General features: G+C 38.8%; 1 protein-coding gene across 2 annotated transcripts in view; it reads left to right on the top strand.

The window, feature by feature from the left end:
• The window catches only part of Elapor2 (endosome-lysosome associated apoptosis and autophagy regulator family member 2), a 173,573-nt gene that overhangs the window by 76,775 nt on the left and 76,502 nt on the right, over nucleotides 1-20,296 (top strand). The window contains exon 2 of one of the 2 annotated variants that reach the window (XM_034519482.2): nucleotides 7,528-7,648. The exons of the other annotated variant lie outside the window; for it this stretch is intronic. Coding sequence (XP_034375373.1) covers nucleotides 7,528-7,648 — 121 coding nt within the window. The remainder of the gene's footprint in view (nucleotides 1-7,527; nucleotides 7,649-20,296) is intronic. 2 annotated transcript variants of the gene reach the window in all.

Below are 20,296 nucleotides of genomic sequence, written 5' to 3' on the forward strand. Positions count from 1 at the left end.
ATAATTTTGTAGGTGGGGTCACTATAACTTGAGAGACTGTATTAAAGGGTCACAGCATTAGGAAGATTGAGAACTCTGATATATAAGATATGTGTTGATGTCTGCTTGAGTTTAGATGTTAGAGTCTCTTCAAGGCCCGTATGTTAAAAGCTTGGTCACCAAGATGGTGCCATTGAGGAGTGGAGCAACCTTTAGGAAGTGGAGCCTGGATGGCAGTTTTTAATTATTGGAGCTACACCTTTGAAGATGATGATGGGGAACCTTCGCTCTTCTCTCTCTATTGCTTGCTCTATTGCTTCCTGTTGATGTGGTGTGTCACCATACAGTTCTATGCTGACATGCTGCTTTACCTGAGGTCCAAGACAATGGTGCCAAAGATCAGACAGCACTATGGGCCAAAGTGAATTTTTTTTTATATATTAAATAAAGATTATACAAATAATCTTTAATTGTCTTGGGATAGGGAAATGGCTCAGTGGGTAAGAATGTTTGTAGTGAATGCAAGAGCATCTGGGTAAAGGCTTTGCATGACTGCATATTTGATACTTCAACACTGGCAGATGGAGAGAAGTGCACCCCAGGAGTTCACTGGCTAGTTAGCCTATCCAAAGGGCAAAGCCATTCAGGTCAGAGAGTGATCCTGTTTCTAGTAATAAGGTAGAGAGTGAGAGAAGATGTCAGATGTACTCCTCCAGCGTAAGCATGTGGGTGCACATACTTGTATGCACACAACATATACACAAATAAGTTAGTTACCTTACACTTCATTACGGTGCTGAAGGCTGACACATGCAATTTCAAAATGATGCATACATGTTATCAATACATTCACATCTTTTTAATATAAGATTTATTTGAAATCACATATGTAGTCTGTATGTAAACTGTACATGTTATAACTAGTTTTGAACAATGACACCCAAAGTTTACAGTGAGCACCATGAGACTTCTTTGTGGTGACTTTGTTTGGGTAGAAGCTGTGGGAATCAAATGTTCATTGAGTATATTCTGACATTTTGTATTTTCGATGTAACATGATACAAATTTTGCACTTATTTGAGGCTCTAAGCCTGTACCTTGATTTGTGACACATGAAAGGTATATATATGTGGAAAGTCCCAATTTCTATGGAAGGATTATTTTTTTTTAAGTGTCCTGTGGCCAGGAATAAGTCTATGTTCTATTTCTTTTGGGGTTGTTACCTGGTTTCTGTGCAGTTGCAATGTAAGATTTCCCAGGGATCCCAGTGCTTTCTACTGTACTGGGCACAGTGTCTCCATGCTACAGCATCCCGTGGTTTGCAGACATGTGTAAGTAATTCCCATCCTTAGCATTGCAGTGGGCCTGGATTCTTGTTCCAGGTTTTGGTTTGCAGACTGGCTCATGAGCAGATGCTATGACTCATATAAGTGTGGTGACAAACTATCAGGAGCTCTAAAGGGTTGGAAAAATTGTCAAGAAAATTTCCCTTGTCAGGTAAAATTATGAAGAACGTTGAAATAGGCAGACAGATTAACAAGTGTACCTTTTTGAGTGATCAGGTTTTTCAGAGGCCAGTACCTTCTACTGTCACTGAAAGGTTTTATAGTACCAAGTTGTAAGAAACTAGCAGGAATATGAATGCATCTTCTAACCAGAAATGAAACCGCATTTGTCTTTAGAATACAATTGACTGTTTCCCTCTGGGTATTTACCATGTTTGCATAAGTAAATGCCTTTTGCTTTCTTATATGACCCTGAAATTCTCCTTTCACTGGTAGCAATATTTTACTAATTTGACTTGCTAGTTAGTCATGAATCTTTTGCATGCATTAATTTTGTATTTGCATAAGAAATGATTTTATCTCTTTTAAAAAATCACCATTTGGCACTCGGACATTTGTTTTTATTTTTTAATATTTATATATATTTTTTTGTGTGTACGTATGAATATATATCTGTTATTTGTACTACATGCCCTGTCTAATTCCCAAATAGGCTGGAAGAGGGGTTGGATCTGTTGGAACTTGAGTTGTGAGCTGCTATACTCTTAACCTATGAGCCATTTCCCAGTTCCTAGAAGTGAAGAGCTGGTTCAAGTGACCCGTGTGTATTAAGTAATTAGTGCTATGGGGGTTTCTATTAATCTGAACATTTATGTGCTAGGATTCTCATTATTTAGTTCTCTGAATAGAGTTTAGGTGGGTATATATCATATTTTCAATAATGTTACTATACCACACTATCTTTTTAGATCATTTGATGTATGTGAGGAGTGGAGTCTTAAAACTGTTATGAGTTTCTATGAAATGGTGAGTTTGAAACAAAATCTATCTGGTTTAGGCTGCAATTGAAATCCTTGAGCACCAAGTACAGCCCTGTGCATGAAATAGATTTGAATTTCAGTATTTTTAAATTGTAAAGAGACACATTATAGCTTCCTGCTGGCATCCTCAGAATTTGGTGACAATGGCATCGATAGCTCTTTGGAATTGCTGGGTATCATCAACATGGCAGATAGGATAAAATAATCTTAGGAAAATTAATTAGCATATGACATCCACGTTTAGAGTTGGAAAACAAAACCCTGCTTTTATGTACTTACCTCTGTTCTCATTTCACAGGCAACCCGAATCAGTCAGAGGCCTACCTGTTTTATTCAAAGGCGGTGCTGAATTTGAAATTCAAGTCATACTTCGTAGCATCATTATTTTGCCAGGATAATAAGAAATAACTTAAATTTTACAAATAGAGGCCAGAATATTCTCAGTGGGATATGGAAATAAGAAAGTCCTCTGAATACAAATAGCTGGGAACCAGAGAAACTTGAAAGTCATTATGCAAATACTTGACCAGCCTAGGCTGTCCCCCACAGAGACTGAAGAGATACTTTCTCAAGTAAAATACAAACACAAAAACAAGATTCTCAGAAATTCTTAGAACAGTGTTGACTTACATGGCAATATATATATATATATATATATATATAAATTTTGGAGATAGAGCAGCCATAGGAGAAAGCAGTGTCACCACAAAGCAGGGACTGGAGTGATCCGGACAGGAGCCAAGAATGCTGACTGCCAACAGAGGATGGAAAAAGGTAGGGATAGATTTTCTCCTCCAGCTTCCTCAGAGACTATGACTTGGCAATACTGTCACCATGTGACAGGAGAGTCCTTTGTTCTGTCTATATAAAAGTGGTAGAGAGACAAGAAGAAAGCAGTAACTTGGGTGTTGATGGCCTCCCTGAGTTCCAGAGATTCACAAGACAAGTTTCTGGGTCCAGAGGCTTATAGCTCTAAGCCTTGGGAAAAAAAAAAAGAGGCTTATGGCTTCAAGCTTTCGGAGCTGGAGACTAATTGTTCTTCGTGGTCAAGCTGAAACTGTTTGTTCTGGGTTCAGAGTACCAATATCTACTGGCCAAGGTTGCAGTCACTTAACTCTCACTATGCCTGAGTGTAGGCGTATACCTTTCACAACCTACTTTAATTAAGGTTTAACCTCCCCTCTAGCCCGTGATCCACCAGAGGTGATTGAAAAAAAAGTTATTAGGATATGGGGAAAGTGGACCTGTTTAGAAATAGTTCTTTGGGGGCAACTTCAGTCTTTGTTGTTCTCAGTCCAGTTCACTAGCAAACACCAAACTTGAATCAGCAGCTATAGTTCGGTCCACTTGGCAGACATCATACATTAAATCATGAGGCAGAGCAAATTGAACCAATGCTTGAACTCCTACTTTGTGTGTGTGTGAGTGTGTGTGTGTGTATGTGTATAAGTATGTGTGTGTGTATGTATGTATGTATGTATGTATTCTTTCTAAACATCATGGATCCTTTCATGTGTCTGCTGTATCAAAACTTTCTTGCACCTGTGTCAGCTTCAGCAGAACATTCTTTCACGTGTCTGCTTTAGCAAAATATTCATTCATCTGTCTGCCCCAGAAAAACATCACTATAACCTAACTGAGTCTCCAAAGAAACCAGTAACTTCCACTTTCCTGACTCTTCAACCTTTAGTAGGTCTCTCAGACTCTTCTAGCCACCAAGACCTCTAGTATTCACGGCCTCTGTTCCAGTCTTTGATTCTTAATGACTTCTTGGCTCTTGCAGACTTAGCTTCTCATGGTTTCTGCCTTTGTTTGTTTTCTGTAGTTCTTCAGGACTCTCTGGAGCTCTTGAGTTGTTTCCAAAAGGTGTAGCTTAGAGCTATGGGTATAGGAACACTCAGCCCCTTTTGACTCTGGAATTCTTTATGGTCTCCTTACTCCTCACTGTTGCTGCCTGGGATGAAATTCCAGGGTATTGTCTGCTCCTTGGATAACTACCTAGCATGTTCTACCCATGATAAAGGCAAGTATGCAAAGAGGCCATTTGGGAAGAAGCTTTTATTGACCTAATATTGAATACCAGTGTATAGGAGAAAAGGCTCCCTGCCAAACCCCAAAAGGATGAAACACTGTCTGCTACTTAGCCAGAAGAAAGGCTCAGCAGTACTAGTTAGTGTTCAGCTATAATTCTACTTATTTAAAACCTTATATAAAGTCAGACCACACAAATCTTGAATCAGGATGATAAATCAGAAACCTCAGATAGGTACAGTCCCCTTTTTGTCAATCATAAAGATTTTTGCTCAATATTTACTGGAGGTGGTTACCAACTTTCATAGGATCACAACTGATAAAATCTTCCAGAATAATTGTCAATGGATACTCTGGAGTACTTGCAGCAGGGTCATGTGGTGATCACTGAAGTTGATTAAGTTGAAGTCATTAACACAAGAACACAGCTCTCAGAGGACATGAGATAGTATTTTTCTGGAGAAAAGTATGAGTGGCCATGTCCTAGGAACACATATTTAGGTTACCCCAAGTTTTATGTTCCAATGTGTTAACAGTTGGTTGGAGCTTCTATAGTATCAGGACAAAGGAAGTTATAAAAACAGGGCACTTTCAAGATTTATTGCTGGAAACATTAGGCAGTCAGGCTACAACAAAGCCGGGTAAACACTGTTATAGGCTTTGAATGCTATGTAACAGCATTTTTAGCCCTTTGGTTGGCTGGAAACTAGGCATCTGTCTGTATATTCCAAAGGATTTACCAAACAGTTACCTAGGTGTTGAGTCAGATACTGAGGAAGATGATAAGTGCTTATTAAGGGGTTAAAGATACCTTAAGAAAATTTGGTTCTTGAGTTGCAATATCCTACCTTCCCATGGCCTTCAAGTTCCCACCAGCTTGCAAAGGTTCAGTGAAAGGTATGGTTCTTTTCGGGAATTTTCATTCACAAATGTCCTGTGTTTAGTTAAGCTGGGGCAGTTGTGATTAGAGCAAGACCTCCTGAAGTGGAAGCCACAATTTCAGCTGTACTTGCAGAGTTCTTTGATAATGGCTTCTTCATGGAAAGCTTGGAACATTGATCTAAGGATGGGGTGCCTGGCTGGGCTTCAGACAGCTTTCACAAGGGAACAATCTGGCAGCTCTCATTCAAGAGCTGAGCAAACAAGACAAGAAAGGTTGTTCATCCACTAAAGAGAAAACTCTACAACGTTAAAGGCTGCGTTTATGATTTACGAAAATCAACACTCTTAACAATACTTAGACATATACAACCCATGGTTAAGGCGGAACTGTGTCCACCTGATTTAGTCAGAACCATGATACCGTCCTGGGATGTAATGCCTACAGAGCTATGGGAAAATACCTGACTGCTATGGTGATTTGTTAATGCTGCCATGGAAACTACTGACAATCTGGGCCTGAGAAGTTCTGCTAAGCAAAAACCTGAATGTAGGGAGTTGGCTTTGGAATTGTGTGATAGGCCAAAGCTGGAGAAATTTTGAATTAAAAAAAAAAAAAAAGCCTAGATTGTCTTAAGAAGATTATTGGTAGAAATGGTATGTAAAATACTCTCAGTAAAAAATACAAGTAACAGCAGAAAATGACTTCATTGCCTTATACTATATGTAAGTTGCTATAGGTTGGATAGCATTAGAAATAACAACAGCAATTTTGGTGTCTTAGTTAGGGTTTCTCTTGCTGTGAAGAGGAACAATGACCATGGCAGCTCTTACAGAGGAGAACATCCTATTGGAGCTGGCCTACAGCTCATTAGTATCATGGTGGGAAACATGGCAGCATGCAGGCAAGTATGGTGCTGGAAGAGGTAGCTGGGAGTGCTGTATCTGGACTCATAGGCAACAGAAAGAATTAGTGAGCCACCAGGTCTGGCTTGGGCTCACCCCCCGCCCCCCAAACCCCACCTGCTCCCCAGTGATGCACTTTCTCCAACAAACTTCAACAAAGCAACACCTCCTAATAGTGCCACTATCTATGGACAGTTTTCTTTCAAACAACCACAGTGTTGGTGAAGGTTTAGGGAAATTAGGAACATTCTGTTAAAAATTTGGGGTGGGAGACTGTCAAAAGTGAGGCCGTCTTATTCTTACTGCTTACAATAAAAAAGAAAGGAAGGAAGGGAAGAAGGAAGGAAGGAAAAACAAAGAAAGAGAGAGAGAAACAAACAAAGGGAGAGAAATTTAAAAAAACGATTAGCATGGGAACTGATGACTTGGGGGAATTCTTAGCATATTGAGATTGAAACAGATTCTAGAAGAGGGAGTGTTGTGAGAAAAACAACTAGCAGCCATAGTCCTTCATTCCCAGTTTCCCTGGGATGATGTTACTTAGTGGTTCTATTCTTGCCTGTCTTTGATATACTAGGGTAGGCTAACCAGTGGGAAAAGCAGGCAGTTAACACTCAGAACACTGGCTTGTATCAACAGGGTAAGGGAGGAATGTAGCTCAGTTGCAGAGTGCTTGCCTTGTAGGTGTGAGGTTCTGGGTCCAGTCCCTAAGGTTAGGCTACTGAAATGAATCTGTTACCTGGTAGACTTGGAATTTCTATCATTGTTGAAATGGCCCTGTAACACTTTGTTCTGGTTCCCCAGTTCAAACTTTCCATATATATATAAAAGAAGTCACCACGAGAAGAGACAAGTGTATCTTAATCGGTCAGTTGTAATAAGCGATCTATTTTAATATCTTGAAGGGTAGCATTCTGCTGAGGTGGGTGTGAACTAAGCCTTAGAGAACAGCTTTTGAAAGTCCCAGCAGTTTACTGGTGTTTGAATGATTAGTCATTATGCCTTCTGTTAAGTTTTAAGCAGAGTGAGATTCGGCCAGTGGAGACGACTGGTGGCTTTCAAGCACTCGAGACAGTGGCAGCAGTTGACTTCCTCAGTCCATTCATTTCCTTATATCTGTCAGTTGCTTAGCTCCCAAACCCCACAAAGGAGATATGGGAAGCGTGCTGTAGCATCTTGAGCTGATAGGTAGTGTGGAGTGCCCTCTTCTCATCAGTCCTTCCGTGCTCACTCTGCATCACAGGACAGTTTGGATTAAGGGAATGCTGCTGTGGGTAGGGTGGGAGAGGGATGAGACTCTAGGAGAGGATACAGTTTGGAAACAGGCCATTTGGGACGATAGAGACAACTCAGCTCACCAGTTAGAACTGGCTCTAACAAAGGCTTGTTTTTGTGATTGTTTGCAGAAAGATTACCACTTTGAATATACAGAATGTGATAGCACTGGCTCCAGGTGGAGGGTCGCCATTCCGAATTCTGCAGTGGATTGCTCTGGCCTGCCTGACCCAGTGAGAGGCAAAGAATGCAGTATGTTGTGATTTGTTTTTTTGACCATTTGTTTTCCTGATTAAACCATAAACTCATCATATTAGTTCTAGATGCCATTAAAATGAACACAAGAGACCTGGCAACAATGAATATGTAGTGTTGATATCTGGCAAAATAATAAGACTTTCTTGAAAATTTTATTGGTACATTTTTCTTTATTTTGTTTGTATGCATCTAGCTATGTTTCAAGGATGTATGTAAATCTAGGTGTGCTATAGTGTGTGTTTGGAGGTCAGAGGACAAGTTGTGAGAATTGGCTCTCTACTTCCACCATGTGGCTCCTGGGGATTGAACTTGGGTTGTCAGGCTTGGCATTAGGTACCTTTACTTACTGGGTCTTTCTTGGGACCTTGTGTCATTCTGTCTGAAGTACCTAAAGAGACATGGACAATATTGAAGGTAGTTATTTAAAAAAAAAAACAAACTATTTATTCTCTTACTTGAAATTATGGAGAGAAGGACAGAATCTATCTCCGAGTTTTAAAATAATACCTTTTAATTGGATAAAGCATGCATCATTTAGAATTCCTCTTAGAGATAACCTTGTGTTAGGTGTGGTGGCACATTCCTTTAATTCCAGCACTTGGGAAGCAGAGGCAGGTAGATCTCTGTGAGTTAAAGGCCAGCCTGGTCTACACAGTGAGTTTCAGGGCCACCAGGGCTACAAAGAAATTCTGTCTTGAAAAAAACAAAACAGGGATGAAGAGAGAGAGAGAGAGAGAGAGAGAGAGAGAGAGAGAGAGAGAGCGCCTCTGAGTGTTATGAAGTATATTTTCATTTTTGTCTGTCATCACTACCACTGTCTGCAGATCTCTTCTTGGAATGATTCCTTTTTATTTGGCATAGAAATAGTTTATTTTAAGTGTGTAACATGTAGAATGACTATGGGATTGTTTGCTAATATTACATCCAATATCTCGTTTTCTAGAAATTATTCAGTGTTCATAATTAACACAGAGAGATGTGATCAAATTTATTTTTATTTATAAGCTACCTTCCAAAACACCATTTTGTCAGTTGGAAGTTTATGCAGTGAAATAGACCAGCTGTAGCCCTGGGTTCAAGAGCTGGCAGAGAAACTATTTTGATTTTTCTGTGGTCTTCTGAAAACGTTTGTATAAAGCTTCAGTTTCCAAAAGAATGAAATGGGTAAGCAAGTTATTAAATGGGTGGTCTACTCCTTCTTATTCATACAGTGTGTATGTTACTCATTGGAAAAGTTGAACATTAAGAGTAGGCATTATGGAGACTGTAGTAGTTTGACAGATGAAGAAATCAGAAAAAAAATCACCATTATTTTTTTGGTGACTGATTTTAAATAAATGCAGTGAAAACCTGAGAGTCCCCATGGTCAGGCGATCTAGCAAGAGTCAGAAGTGGGGTTGATAGAGAAGTAGATGCAGCCAGGCTGGGGTCTCGACAGTCACTGGCACACAGGATCTTTTCTCAGTGGAAGCAGAATGTGGTTAAAGAAAACTGGAGTCTGCTTAACCATGATGTAGTTTTAGTTGATTTATTGCAAATTTGTTTCCTAGAAAGTATGTATTTGCCAGCCCTTTGTACTCTTGGGATTAATTGTTTGGCTCTTTGTAACCAGCCTTATTTGGAGACACTAACTATTCTAAATGCTTACTCTGTGGATAGGAGATGTGTTGGTTTGGGCTAGCTCTGGCTATCCCATTTAAGGAGGACTGTAGTGGAAGATGATACCTGTGGGAATTGGTAGTCATTCCAAATGAGGCCCTCACTCTAGAAGTCATAATTTGGTACTTATCAGTATACTGTGAATTACACACATTGACCAAGGGTTCCTAAGTTTGTTACAAAATCCATGCCTAAATAAGAGCCACTTCTACTTGAATGTTGCAGAGGCCTTTTCCAGTCAATATTTTCACAGCATCATTCCATAAAGTTTTGATTTTCCCTCTTCAACGAGAAAAAGTTTTCTAAAACTCTAGTAGTCAAGTATCTTTTAATCATAGTATACTTTGAAAATGATGCTTATTTTAAAAATAGTACATGATAGCTGGGGCACTTTTTATATCAGTTTTTTTGTCTGAAATCTGAAGTTGTCCCAGCTCTTGTATGATATATATATATATATATATATATATATATATATATATATATATATCCTTAGAATTTTTCCTTTTTCTTTGTTATAGTAAAAGGAGGTTATTTAAAGCTCACAAGTCAGTTAGCAGATCTAATTAACTTGGAAACACAGTCACATCATAATATTATGCACATTGCTTACATATTCCCAGTCTTTAGCACTTTAGATTTCTATTGTTGATCATAACCACCATTTCTTATTCTGACATCGAGACAGACATGGTGCTTAGAGCTGGATCCTGTCCTTGGTTATCTCAGGAATATTTGCATATGCATAATGAGATATCTTGGGGATGATATTCAAGTCTAAAAACATACCTCATTTTTATTTCATATATATATATATATATATATATATATATATATATATATATCTTACATACCTCACCTACAATTAGTTTTATGTAATAGGAAAAATCATTTGTTACAGGAAGCAATGCTATAGAATTTTCTCCTTCTCGAGAAAATTTGGGATCCACAGAAAACTCAGATTTGGGAGAATTTGAGCTTTTCAGATTAGGAGTGTGTATCAACTGTAACAGTCCTTCTACTGGAGGAAAAACATAGGCTTGAAGTGGGACAGTAACTGCCCCCAGGTCTGCATGTGGCAGATCTAAGACTCCACCACAGATATACTTGATTGTAGAGCCAGCTTCTCTTCATTGGGGATGTGGCCAAGGTGCTTTCATCTCTCTTGGTACTTAGCAGTTGGCTCAGACAGGAGAAAACAGATTAAAAAGTAAGTAGAATATGGTGACTTGAAGTAAGTCAAAGGGAGTTATGGTGGTGGTTGTGCAGGCTATGATCTCAGATTTATAAATTTTGGTAAGCCTTTGTGAAACTACTATAGGTTCTTTGATGTATAATTACATAGGTCTTTTCTTTTTTTTTTAAAAAGGGGGCTAGTAGAGGCCTTTCCTGGGGAATAATCATGGAATCAACTTTTCCAGAAAATTGGGTAAACTCTAATATATATTTGTTTTTTTTGAAACCATCTAGAATCAAGTTGCAAATCTCCTCAAAGAGGTAAGAAGTCACATATCAGCTTTTGTTATGTTGAATCCCTGAGTATATGTGATTCCAGAGCTAGTAGGGCTCTGGAAGGGCAGGGAGAGGCCTCTGTTAATGACACTGGTAGTGGTCTCTGCTGTCCGTCTTGCTGGGGAGAGCTGGTCAGTTTCCTAATGCTGCTCTGGACACTGAGATGACCTCATGGCTCTGTGTTTCCCTGCTACCTTCAGCAGGGAACGTGGCTGCTTCTCCCAAGGTTCTGGTGCTGAGTCTGTTTTCTGTAAGTGCTTATAGTCCACCATCAGTCTTGCAAGTAGCATGATTATTATCTACAGGGTCTTGCAGATAGCATATTTATTATCTACCTTACAGCCTTACAGGTAGCATGCCTCTGGAACCACTGCACTGTTCATCCCAATCTTAGAACAAGAGCCTGTAGCACTCTTTAAACCCCACTGCTGGCCCACTATCCTCTTTTCTCCTTGAAGCGGAAGAGTTTCTAAAGTACTTCTTAAGGCTTGGGGTTCCTTTGATGCTTTTAAGTTGTCAAAAATAGCAGTCATCTTTGAGCAATTTCCTACTGCAACCACACACCCCAGAGACGGGGGCCTTTGGCTTCAAACCAAGTCTTAGAAGAGAAAGGTGTGAGCCTGGCTCTCCTAGGAGATACAATGGTGAAAGGAGATTTTTACCTTTATGTATTTTTAGAGAGGTCTAAACCACTGAAGAAGAAATAAATGCATCTGTTTCTTTTATATTCTAATGCTTTTTGGTAGAGAGGGCACACATTATTTATTGCTCACTCCTTCAAATATTTCCAAAATCATAATTTCAATAAGTTTTAAATACAGGATTTTCTAATTGAGGATAACTATTCAAGATATTCCATTCAGAAAGTAACCACCAAGCCAATTTTGTCTTATAGACTTTGTTTAACTGAGTGCTTCAGTATTGTTGTTACACAAGTCAATCAATGATACGCGGGACATATGTAATCAAATATACAAACAAATGTGTATAGAAAAATGCACTATATAAGCAGTAAACATGTGTGCATGTTTGTATAGTTTACTTTTGTAATTCTCATATAGGAGCTAAGAGATTAATGTGGTTTTCATGAGATATAACTGTTATACAACTATGCATGCATACACTTCTATTTTGATCTCTCAATAACTGGTTATAAATTAATACTCATTTTACTTGTATCAATAAGTGCTATGCTCAGAATAGTTTTACAAGTCTTTGGGTACATGCTTTTATTTCAAATCTTTTTTATGACTCATATCTAATGATTTCTGAGAGATACACAGTTAATTAAATGTGCAGTTGTATTAGACAGATATTCACTTACTTGTAGAGGCAAAAGGAAAGTTGTTTTTGCATGTGTGAGAAAAACAGAGATAGCAACATAGTTATGAGCCAATCAACAAGATAGAAAAACTATAAATATACTTAACATGAGAGCCCCTAAGTATTTAAAGTAAACATTGACACATTTGAAAAGATAAGTACAAGCAATACAATAATAGTAGACTATTTCACTATCTGTGTTCTACTTATAGTAATGAAAGACTTCCCCAAAAGGAAACTGCCTGCAAAGGTAGATTTCAAGAGTCCTCAGGCTAGAGGGGCTAAACAGATAGAGTGTTGTATCCGGTTGCATCATGATACATATTCTTCTTAGACACATGTTGAATATTCTGAAGGAATGCTCACATGCTAAGTTGCAAAATACGTAGTTTTTTTTTTAATTTTAGAAACTTTATTGTAAAAATTTGTAAATAAATAAAAATTTCACACACTAAAACTAACCAGATCCAAAACTTATTCAACTCAACTTTTATATAGTTAGGCTTGGCATTTGGAATGGAATCTGTTGGAATGGAAATGACTGAAATCTTTTCATGTATTTTTTTTTAACTATAATAGAATGAAATCAATACCCAAAGGAAGGACGATGTGTAAACACAGGTAACCTGGAAGGTTCTCCAGTTCAGATTAGATCCCTTGGCAGACAGAATCTAAACAATCACCAGCTGAGACTCTAGTTAAAGGTCATAAAGAATCCCTGGTGGTTTGACCCCCCCCACCCCACCAGAGTGGGAACATGGGAAGATGCAAACAGCATTATGGCTGCAGACCTTGGGGGCCTCTTCGTCTTCAGGATGAAGACAACTGATGAAATGGCTTACTTGGTTCAAGAGAGTGTCCCAGGCAAAGATGTTTGAACTTACTGGAAAGAGGACCCCACAACTATTCAATTATTATCTGCTGCTAAAGAACTGGGCTCCATGGCTGTAGCTTGGGACCTTTGAGTGCCAGAAGTACACTATAGGGAAGGACAGTCTTGCCAATAAAGTATTAGAAAAGAGAGTATCTACATTCAAAAGAATAAAAAAGAACCTTTATCATACATCATATTCAGAGTGGATGAAGGATTTAAACTTTAGACTTGGAAGTAAACTATAAGAAGATCATAGAGGAAAGAGTATGTATTCTTGGGCTGAACTGGGATTATTTTACATTTGACTCTAAAGCTCAGAGGCAAACCCAAAACATAACAAACTAAAGAACAGCACAGTACAAAACATATTGGGTTGGAGGCAACCTACAGAATTGGAAAAAATATTTGCAAGGCTAATGGAGAGTTTATGATACCAAGTACACAGGGAGTTAGAACATCCAATATCAAAATAAAGCAAACACAAAGTTAAAAATATTAGAAAATGTCCTGAATACACACACACACACACACACACACACACACACACACACACACACGTATATAATATTTCCCAAAAAGGATATAAATGGTTGACAACTATATGTAGAGTTGTCTATCATATCTAGGATCAGGGAACTATGGTAAAAGCCATAGGGAATATGTTATTCATACCTTTCATGATGGCTACTATTAATCAATAAAAGATAAATACAAAAGCTATAGAGAAAAATAGACCCTTGTATACTGTTGGAACAAATGTAAATTAGCATAGCAATTAAAGAAAGTAGTATTGGGTTGTTTCTTACTCAACTATGAGGAAGGAAGAGAGATAGAACTGGATAGACTCATGTTAAATAATACAACCCACAGTGAGAGAAAAGTAAGAATCACGTATTTTCTCTGAGATGTGAAGCATTAAGGGGACAAGAGTTGAGAAGCAGGCAAGCATTAGTAATGGGGAAATACACAAGAAAAGAGTATGTTATATATTGCTATGAAAATGTCACAAAGAAACCTACTATTTTGTGTAATTAATACACACTAATAACATTTTTTAAATCCCGAAGGCAAAATGATCACGTGATCCAGCAATCCCACTTCTGGGAACATATCCTAAGATTTTGAAACCATTACATCAAAGGGTACCTGACTAGTGGTGTCTATTGTGTCATTATTCATGATTGCTAATGAATCAATTTAATTATCAAAACATTAATGGAAAGGCATGCAAGACTGCTTAATTGTGAAGAACTGTGGTTCTGTGGTCATAATGACTGGAGTTTAGATCTCTCCACCTACAAAACAAACCAGTGTCCAGTTCCTGGTAGGGCAAAGGCGTGAGGATCTCAGCACCTAACTGAGAAAACATAAGCCCCAGATTCAGAGAGACACCTGCTTCAAAGGAGCAAAGCAGAGACTGAAAGAGTATACTTCATGCCCTTGTCTGGTCTCCATGCAGGAATAAAGACATATATATCTACACACATATGTGTACATTCATCTGTACAGAAGCATGTACACTTATACACACACACACACACACACACACACACACACATATATATCTTTTAAGAAATTAATGTGTGTATATGTGTGATTCATGTGTGTGGTACCTGTACTTGGAAGGCTGAAATAGGAAGATCTCCTTGAATTTGCAGCAAGTCTGGATTACATAAGCATTCCAGAGCAGCCTAAGGTACCAAGTACTATCCTGTTTCAAAAAAAATTAATAAAACAAAAAAAAAGATAATAAAAATGTATGTAGCAGGATATTTATTCTGCTACATTGTATTGCAGTAGAGCTTGGTGATTGGGCAGTAGAAGAGGAGGTGGAGCTGGGAGAAGGAAAGAGGAAGGGAAGGAGAGAGAAAGAGGAAGGGAGAGGCTAGCAACCATGAAGGGGGAGGGATAGGTCAAGAGTAGTCCCTGGGTAGCGACTTATATCAATATCATCTTTTCTGTTAGAATAAAAGAAAAAACTTTCTCTCAAAATATAATTAGAGCACAACTATTACCAATTTGTAATAGTAAGGTACAAGACAGACCTAATACCCAGTCCAATATTGTCAATAAAAAGACCATTGTCATCTATCTTGACTTAAAAGACTATAGTTCTGTACCTGGCTTATGTCTTGGCTTTAGAATGAATGCCATCTATGTTCGCAATGGAATTCTATACTGTCTTCAGAAAGTTACGAGTTATGTCATTTTTAAAAGTGTGGGTGATCTGGAAGTCGCTATGCTCAGGGAATCATGAAGGACACTACAGAAGCAGAAAGAGAAGCACCACACCCTCACTTACTTGAGAAATCTAAGTAACAGAAGCAGGGAGTAGAGTGGGAACATGTTAGTAAGATGCATAAAGTTTCATTTAGTCACGAGGAATAAACACTGATTATCTGGAGTAAGAGATATGTTAATTAGTTTAATTCACATTTTGCCTAGTACATTACATCACAGCATCACTATGTATACCATACATATGCAATTGCATTTTGCTACCATCCATTCAAATCTTAGAGGGAAAATATCATACTTGGCTAACAGTAAATTTTATAGGAAGGAAGTTAGTTATGCTATGGTTTAATGCATTTTCTGTAATTTCTTTGTAGGTTTCCATTGCAACAGCCCTACACTGCTGTCTTGATAATGACTTTTACTGGTGTCTGATAGCTTAACCTCAGTTCTGACTCGTTTGTCCCTGGGAAAAATACTTTGTAATTTTTATTGAGCTTTAATTCATTCATTGAAGAAACATTTATTAAATATCCCTTATGTTTACTGACAAGAAGGATAGAAAATTGTGAAAGTTTCCATGTTTTTCAGAGACGTTTGTTTCAGAAAGGAAGAAGTAAATAAAGCCACTGCAGAAAAAGTGTGAAGGGTGGGGAACTGTGTTATCCAGGATGACCTCACCAAGGCCAGAAGGTACTCGATGGCATCAAATGCCTCAAGGTGAAGCAGATGTAAGCTTCAAGCTCAGAGCCATCAATTACCAGCTGATCAACCTTAGAAAGCTATTAATCTCTTGTTGGTTCATGTGGGAGAAACATGTATTCTGATTTAGGGCTATAACGGGATTTGAGCTCCATATATTTGGTGACAGCCATGTTAATTAGCTGAGGACCCCCTCCTCCCCCCCCCCCCAAGTGGATGCTAAAGTTCTTCATCTTGGTGACATAAAGTAGCTTCCTGGGGCATAGGGATACATGCTGAATGGAGTGGATCTGGGTTTTCCTGAGTCCTCTGTGAGGACTGCATGGTTCACTTTCAAGGGAAATGTGGGTGAGTCAGAGATTCTGGTAAACGCCACAGTCTTCTGGGACATGCCAAGGACAATGGATTTCAACCTAAAGACAGCCACAAGTTCAGGGGTTATGAGCTAAAAAATACAATTCGTACTAAGAGTAAATAATCTTTGTTGTGTGGCAGACACAAATTTAAATGCTAGATGTGCATGACCTAAATTATTTAGTTATCACGACAGCCATAAAATCAGCTTCTGTTGCATCTTCTGAAATGTTTTAAACAGAAGAGCTGAAGTAAAGCCTGCAAACACAGTTAGGTCACAGTCAGAACTAAAATTGGACACCAGACAGTTGAGGACATGGACCACTTTTATTAAAATTTATTTTGATCTTATTCTTTCATCTCCCCCAACGCTTTGAAGATCTTCCCCATTTCCCTGCCCACCTAACTTCATGTTTATTCTCTCTTTATCTCTCTCTGAAAAGAAAAAATGAAAAAGAAAAAAAAACAGAAAAACTAAGAAAAAAAATATAAGACAAAATACCAAACAAAACTTTTTCTTCCTCCTTTCTTCCTCCCTCTCCCTCTCCCCTCCCCTTCCCCCTCCCCCTCACTGTCCCTGTCACTCTCCCCTCCCTCTACCTCTCCCTCTCCCCTTCCTCCTCCTTTCCCCTCCTCCTACCCCTCCCCTTCCTTTCTCTCTCTCTCTCTCTCTCTCTCTCTCTCTCTCTCTCTCTCTCTCTCTAACACACACACACACACACACACACACACACACACACACACACACACACGAAGTTCATTTTGTGTTGAGCAACCCCTGGAATGTGATTGATTTGTTTTTATCAAATCCCTACCCTCAAGGTTCAGGGAACTATGTGGCAAGGTAGGGGTAAAGAAGAATATAAGCGTGAAAGGTGGTGGATAAAGCCAAGAAAGCAGCATCTTCCAGACACAACAAAACTGATGGACACATGAACTCTCAGAGATTGACAGCATGCACAAGACCTGCACAGGTTCAAACCAGACAGAGTCCCAGCACTGAGACCATCTTTTTGTTTGTTTGTTTTTTGAGACAGGGTTTCTCTGTGTAGCCCTGGCTGTCCTGGAACTCACTTTGTAGACTAGGCTGGCCTTGAACTCACAGTGATCCATCTGTCTCTGTCTTCTTAGTGCTGGTATTAAGGGCGTGCACCCCTACCACCCAGCTAAAATTATCTTCTTAACCCCATGGTTCTGCCCCTTTGGAACATGGCACAGTGCACACCAGACCCCTGTTCATCTCTCCTTGAGGAGTATGTGCTTTCCTAATATCTCATTCTTGGTAAAAATTGATATATATGATAGATAAAATGGAATTTTGAGAAGATTAGCTCTCAAGGCTTAGATATACTTTTGTGGGTTATTTAAGTTGGCTAAACATCTCTGTAGGCTTTATTTTTATTTGTATGCATTTTCTAGAAAGAATAGAGACTAACTGTAGAACATTGAGAAAGTTTATAGTAATGTCCTTTATATAAAGAGTTAGTCTGGTTAATTGTGCCTTGCATATAAATGCTTTATATATAGCACATGCTTTCCTTATTTAACAAACATCAAAAAATAGGCAGAGTTTTTATCTATAGAAATTCTCCATTTAGAATTTCATTTTTTTTTTTTTTTGCAATGTAGAATAAGCTGTTGAAAGACAGCTGGAATCCTCTAATGACTCTTAAGAAGATTCTAGAATTCTACAGTACTCTATCAACTGAATCACTTTGGTGTTCCTAACTCAGTCTCATAGGATATTGGGTTTTGTTGGTGAAACACAAATATCTAATCAGACTTCTAAGAATTCATTCTGTGTGGACCAAGATAGGATCACCTTGTTCTCAGGAGGCTTGGTGTAGGAATGCTGGTGTTCATTTCTAGGTGGGACCTTGAGTGTACTCAGGATCCAACAAGTGGCAGGAGAAGCTGGAGTGGATGACAACTTTAAGAGAAGGGATTAAAAAAAAAAAACTATGGAGAACAGCCAGAACCGGACCCATGGCAATAGTAATGTGTGATGAGGGCTGTGGTTAAGGGAGCTTATCTGAATAAAAGGTTTCCCAAGGAAGGGAGGGAACTCAGTTCCCAACACTGCAGTTGGTTGGAGGGGCTCTCAGGAGGGAGAAGATGACAGGCACTTTCTAAGGACAGAAGTGCCCAGAGATAGAGTGTTGGGGCATAAACAGGGCTGAGAAAAACAATTTCACAGATGTGTTGCTTTGCCTCTTTTGATGACCCACCAAGTTCTCTCAACACTTTCCTTCCTGTCCCTTTGCTATTATTGCTCTTTTCTCGCCTTTCCTCCACCCCCTCTCTCTTTCCCTTCTTGCCTCCCTCCCCTCCCCTCCCTTCTTTTCTGTCTCTTTTTCTTCTTCTGAACCTTAGGTCATCTTGTTCTCAATGAACTGTGATGACATTGTCCTCTTCCTGATAAAATATTAAAGTGAGTAAACCATAGTAGGATACCTTTGCATTTTTCATTCTTTTAAAGATGAAAACTACCTTTGCTTACTTTAAAAAGAATGGAATCATTTAGGTATTCTGCCAATTTAACGAGGATTGTCTGCTGTTTTACCCTGCTCCGTTTCTTTGATTGATAGGTCTTGTGGTTCAGGAATTATGCCTGACTTGACCATATGAGGATGTGTGTAAAGGAGATGTGTTGTGACAATCAGCATTCAGATAGGAGAGGCAATACTTCACTAAATAATCCTTAGAATGGCAGTTGAAAGGTCAGCCAGAATTGGTTTTATTAATGTATCTTTGTGGATCTCTTGACTAACTTTCATTTTCATACAGTGAGAGGTGAATATTTTTTCTCTAAGGCATTCACAACTAAAATCTTAGAAATTCCAGCTGCATGATCCACACTTTCTCTTAATGGGAAGTTAGAATTCATTATTGGTAGGATTTGATTTTGGAAGTCCAGTTCTGATCATTTAGCCATGTACCTTCTGCTTGCATGGTAACTGCACATTATTTCAAGTAGCTTTGTGGCCACACTAGATCTAGAACTCATCTTTTGACTTCCAGGGCAGAGCTTTTCCTAATGCTGTTCTTTTTTGCTTTAAGTGGAAACAGAGACTTTCTTAATTTCATTGTAGTAAATTCTTCTAGCATCATGGTTCCAAGCATTTCACCCTTGTGAAGCAGGAGACAGATTCTGTTGGATAGAGCCTATTGTGAGAGCCTGTATTGTGAGAGCCTGCAAAGACGTTAAGAGAGGCGGACAGTGTTGTGCAGGTACAGATACTCCTGGAACAGCTGCAAGATCTCAAAAGTCCTGTAATCATCCTGATAGAAGAGGATTGTTAGCTATCACAGATTCATTTTTATATGTAATCAAATCAGGGCTTAAAACCAATAACTTGCAAATTATAGTGTAGTACTATTATAGCTTGTTAATGCTTTTGGCGCAGTTGTTCTTGGTGAACAAATTCTATTCACAGAACCTGGATAGGTTGTCTTCTGTGATTCTCATCCTGCTTAAATTGAACATGACAGGCAATTGACAGTTCGCTGCCAGCCCTCCTTGGAGGAAAATGTCTTCTTAAGATAAGTGGACTGTCATTAGTTAAAAGGGACAAGCTTTCCCTTTAAGCCAAGGGAAGCTAGCATCCTGGGAATCAGAGGAATGGCAAGAGATAGCCTGTTTCATTGTGATGACTTGGCTACTTTCTCATTTTTGCAGAATGAGAGAGTGAGGGAGCATTATTTTTTTTTTTTCTGCATAGGAATTGCACAGATAAGATCTGATCGGGAGAGTGAGGAAGTGCTGTCCTCATTGCTGGTTCTGAGGTCAGCAGGATGCAAGGCACTATGGGCTGAGAATGCAGTTCATTTTCTCCCAGACACCTCTTCCTCTTCTCACTTCCCTAGGAGCACTGTGATTACAAGCCTAGTAGACAACTAAGTATTGATTATTTGATGACTATAATCAGGTGGTTAAATTAGAGATGGAAACAAAGTGTTCTTTTAGGTCCTCTAACTAGTCA

This window comes from Arvicanthis niloticus, chromosome 15, assembly GCF_011762505.2.
Source record: "Arvicanthis niloticus isolate mArvNil1 chromosome 15, mArvNil1.pat.X, whole genome shotgun sequence".
Taxonomy (NCBI): domain Eukaryota; kingdom Metazoa; phylum Chordata; class Mammalia; order Rodentia; family Muridae; genus Arvicanthis; species Arvicanthis niloticus.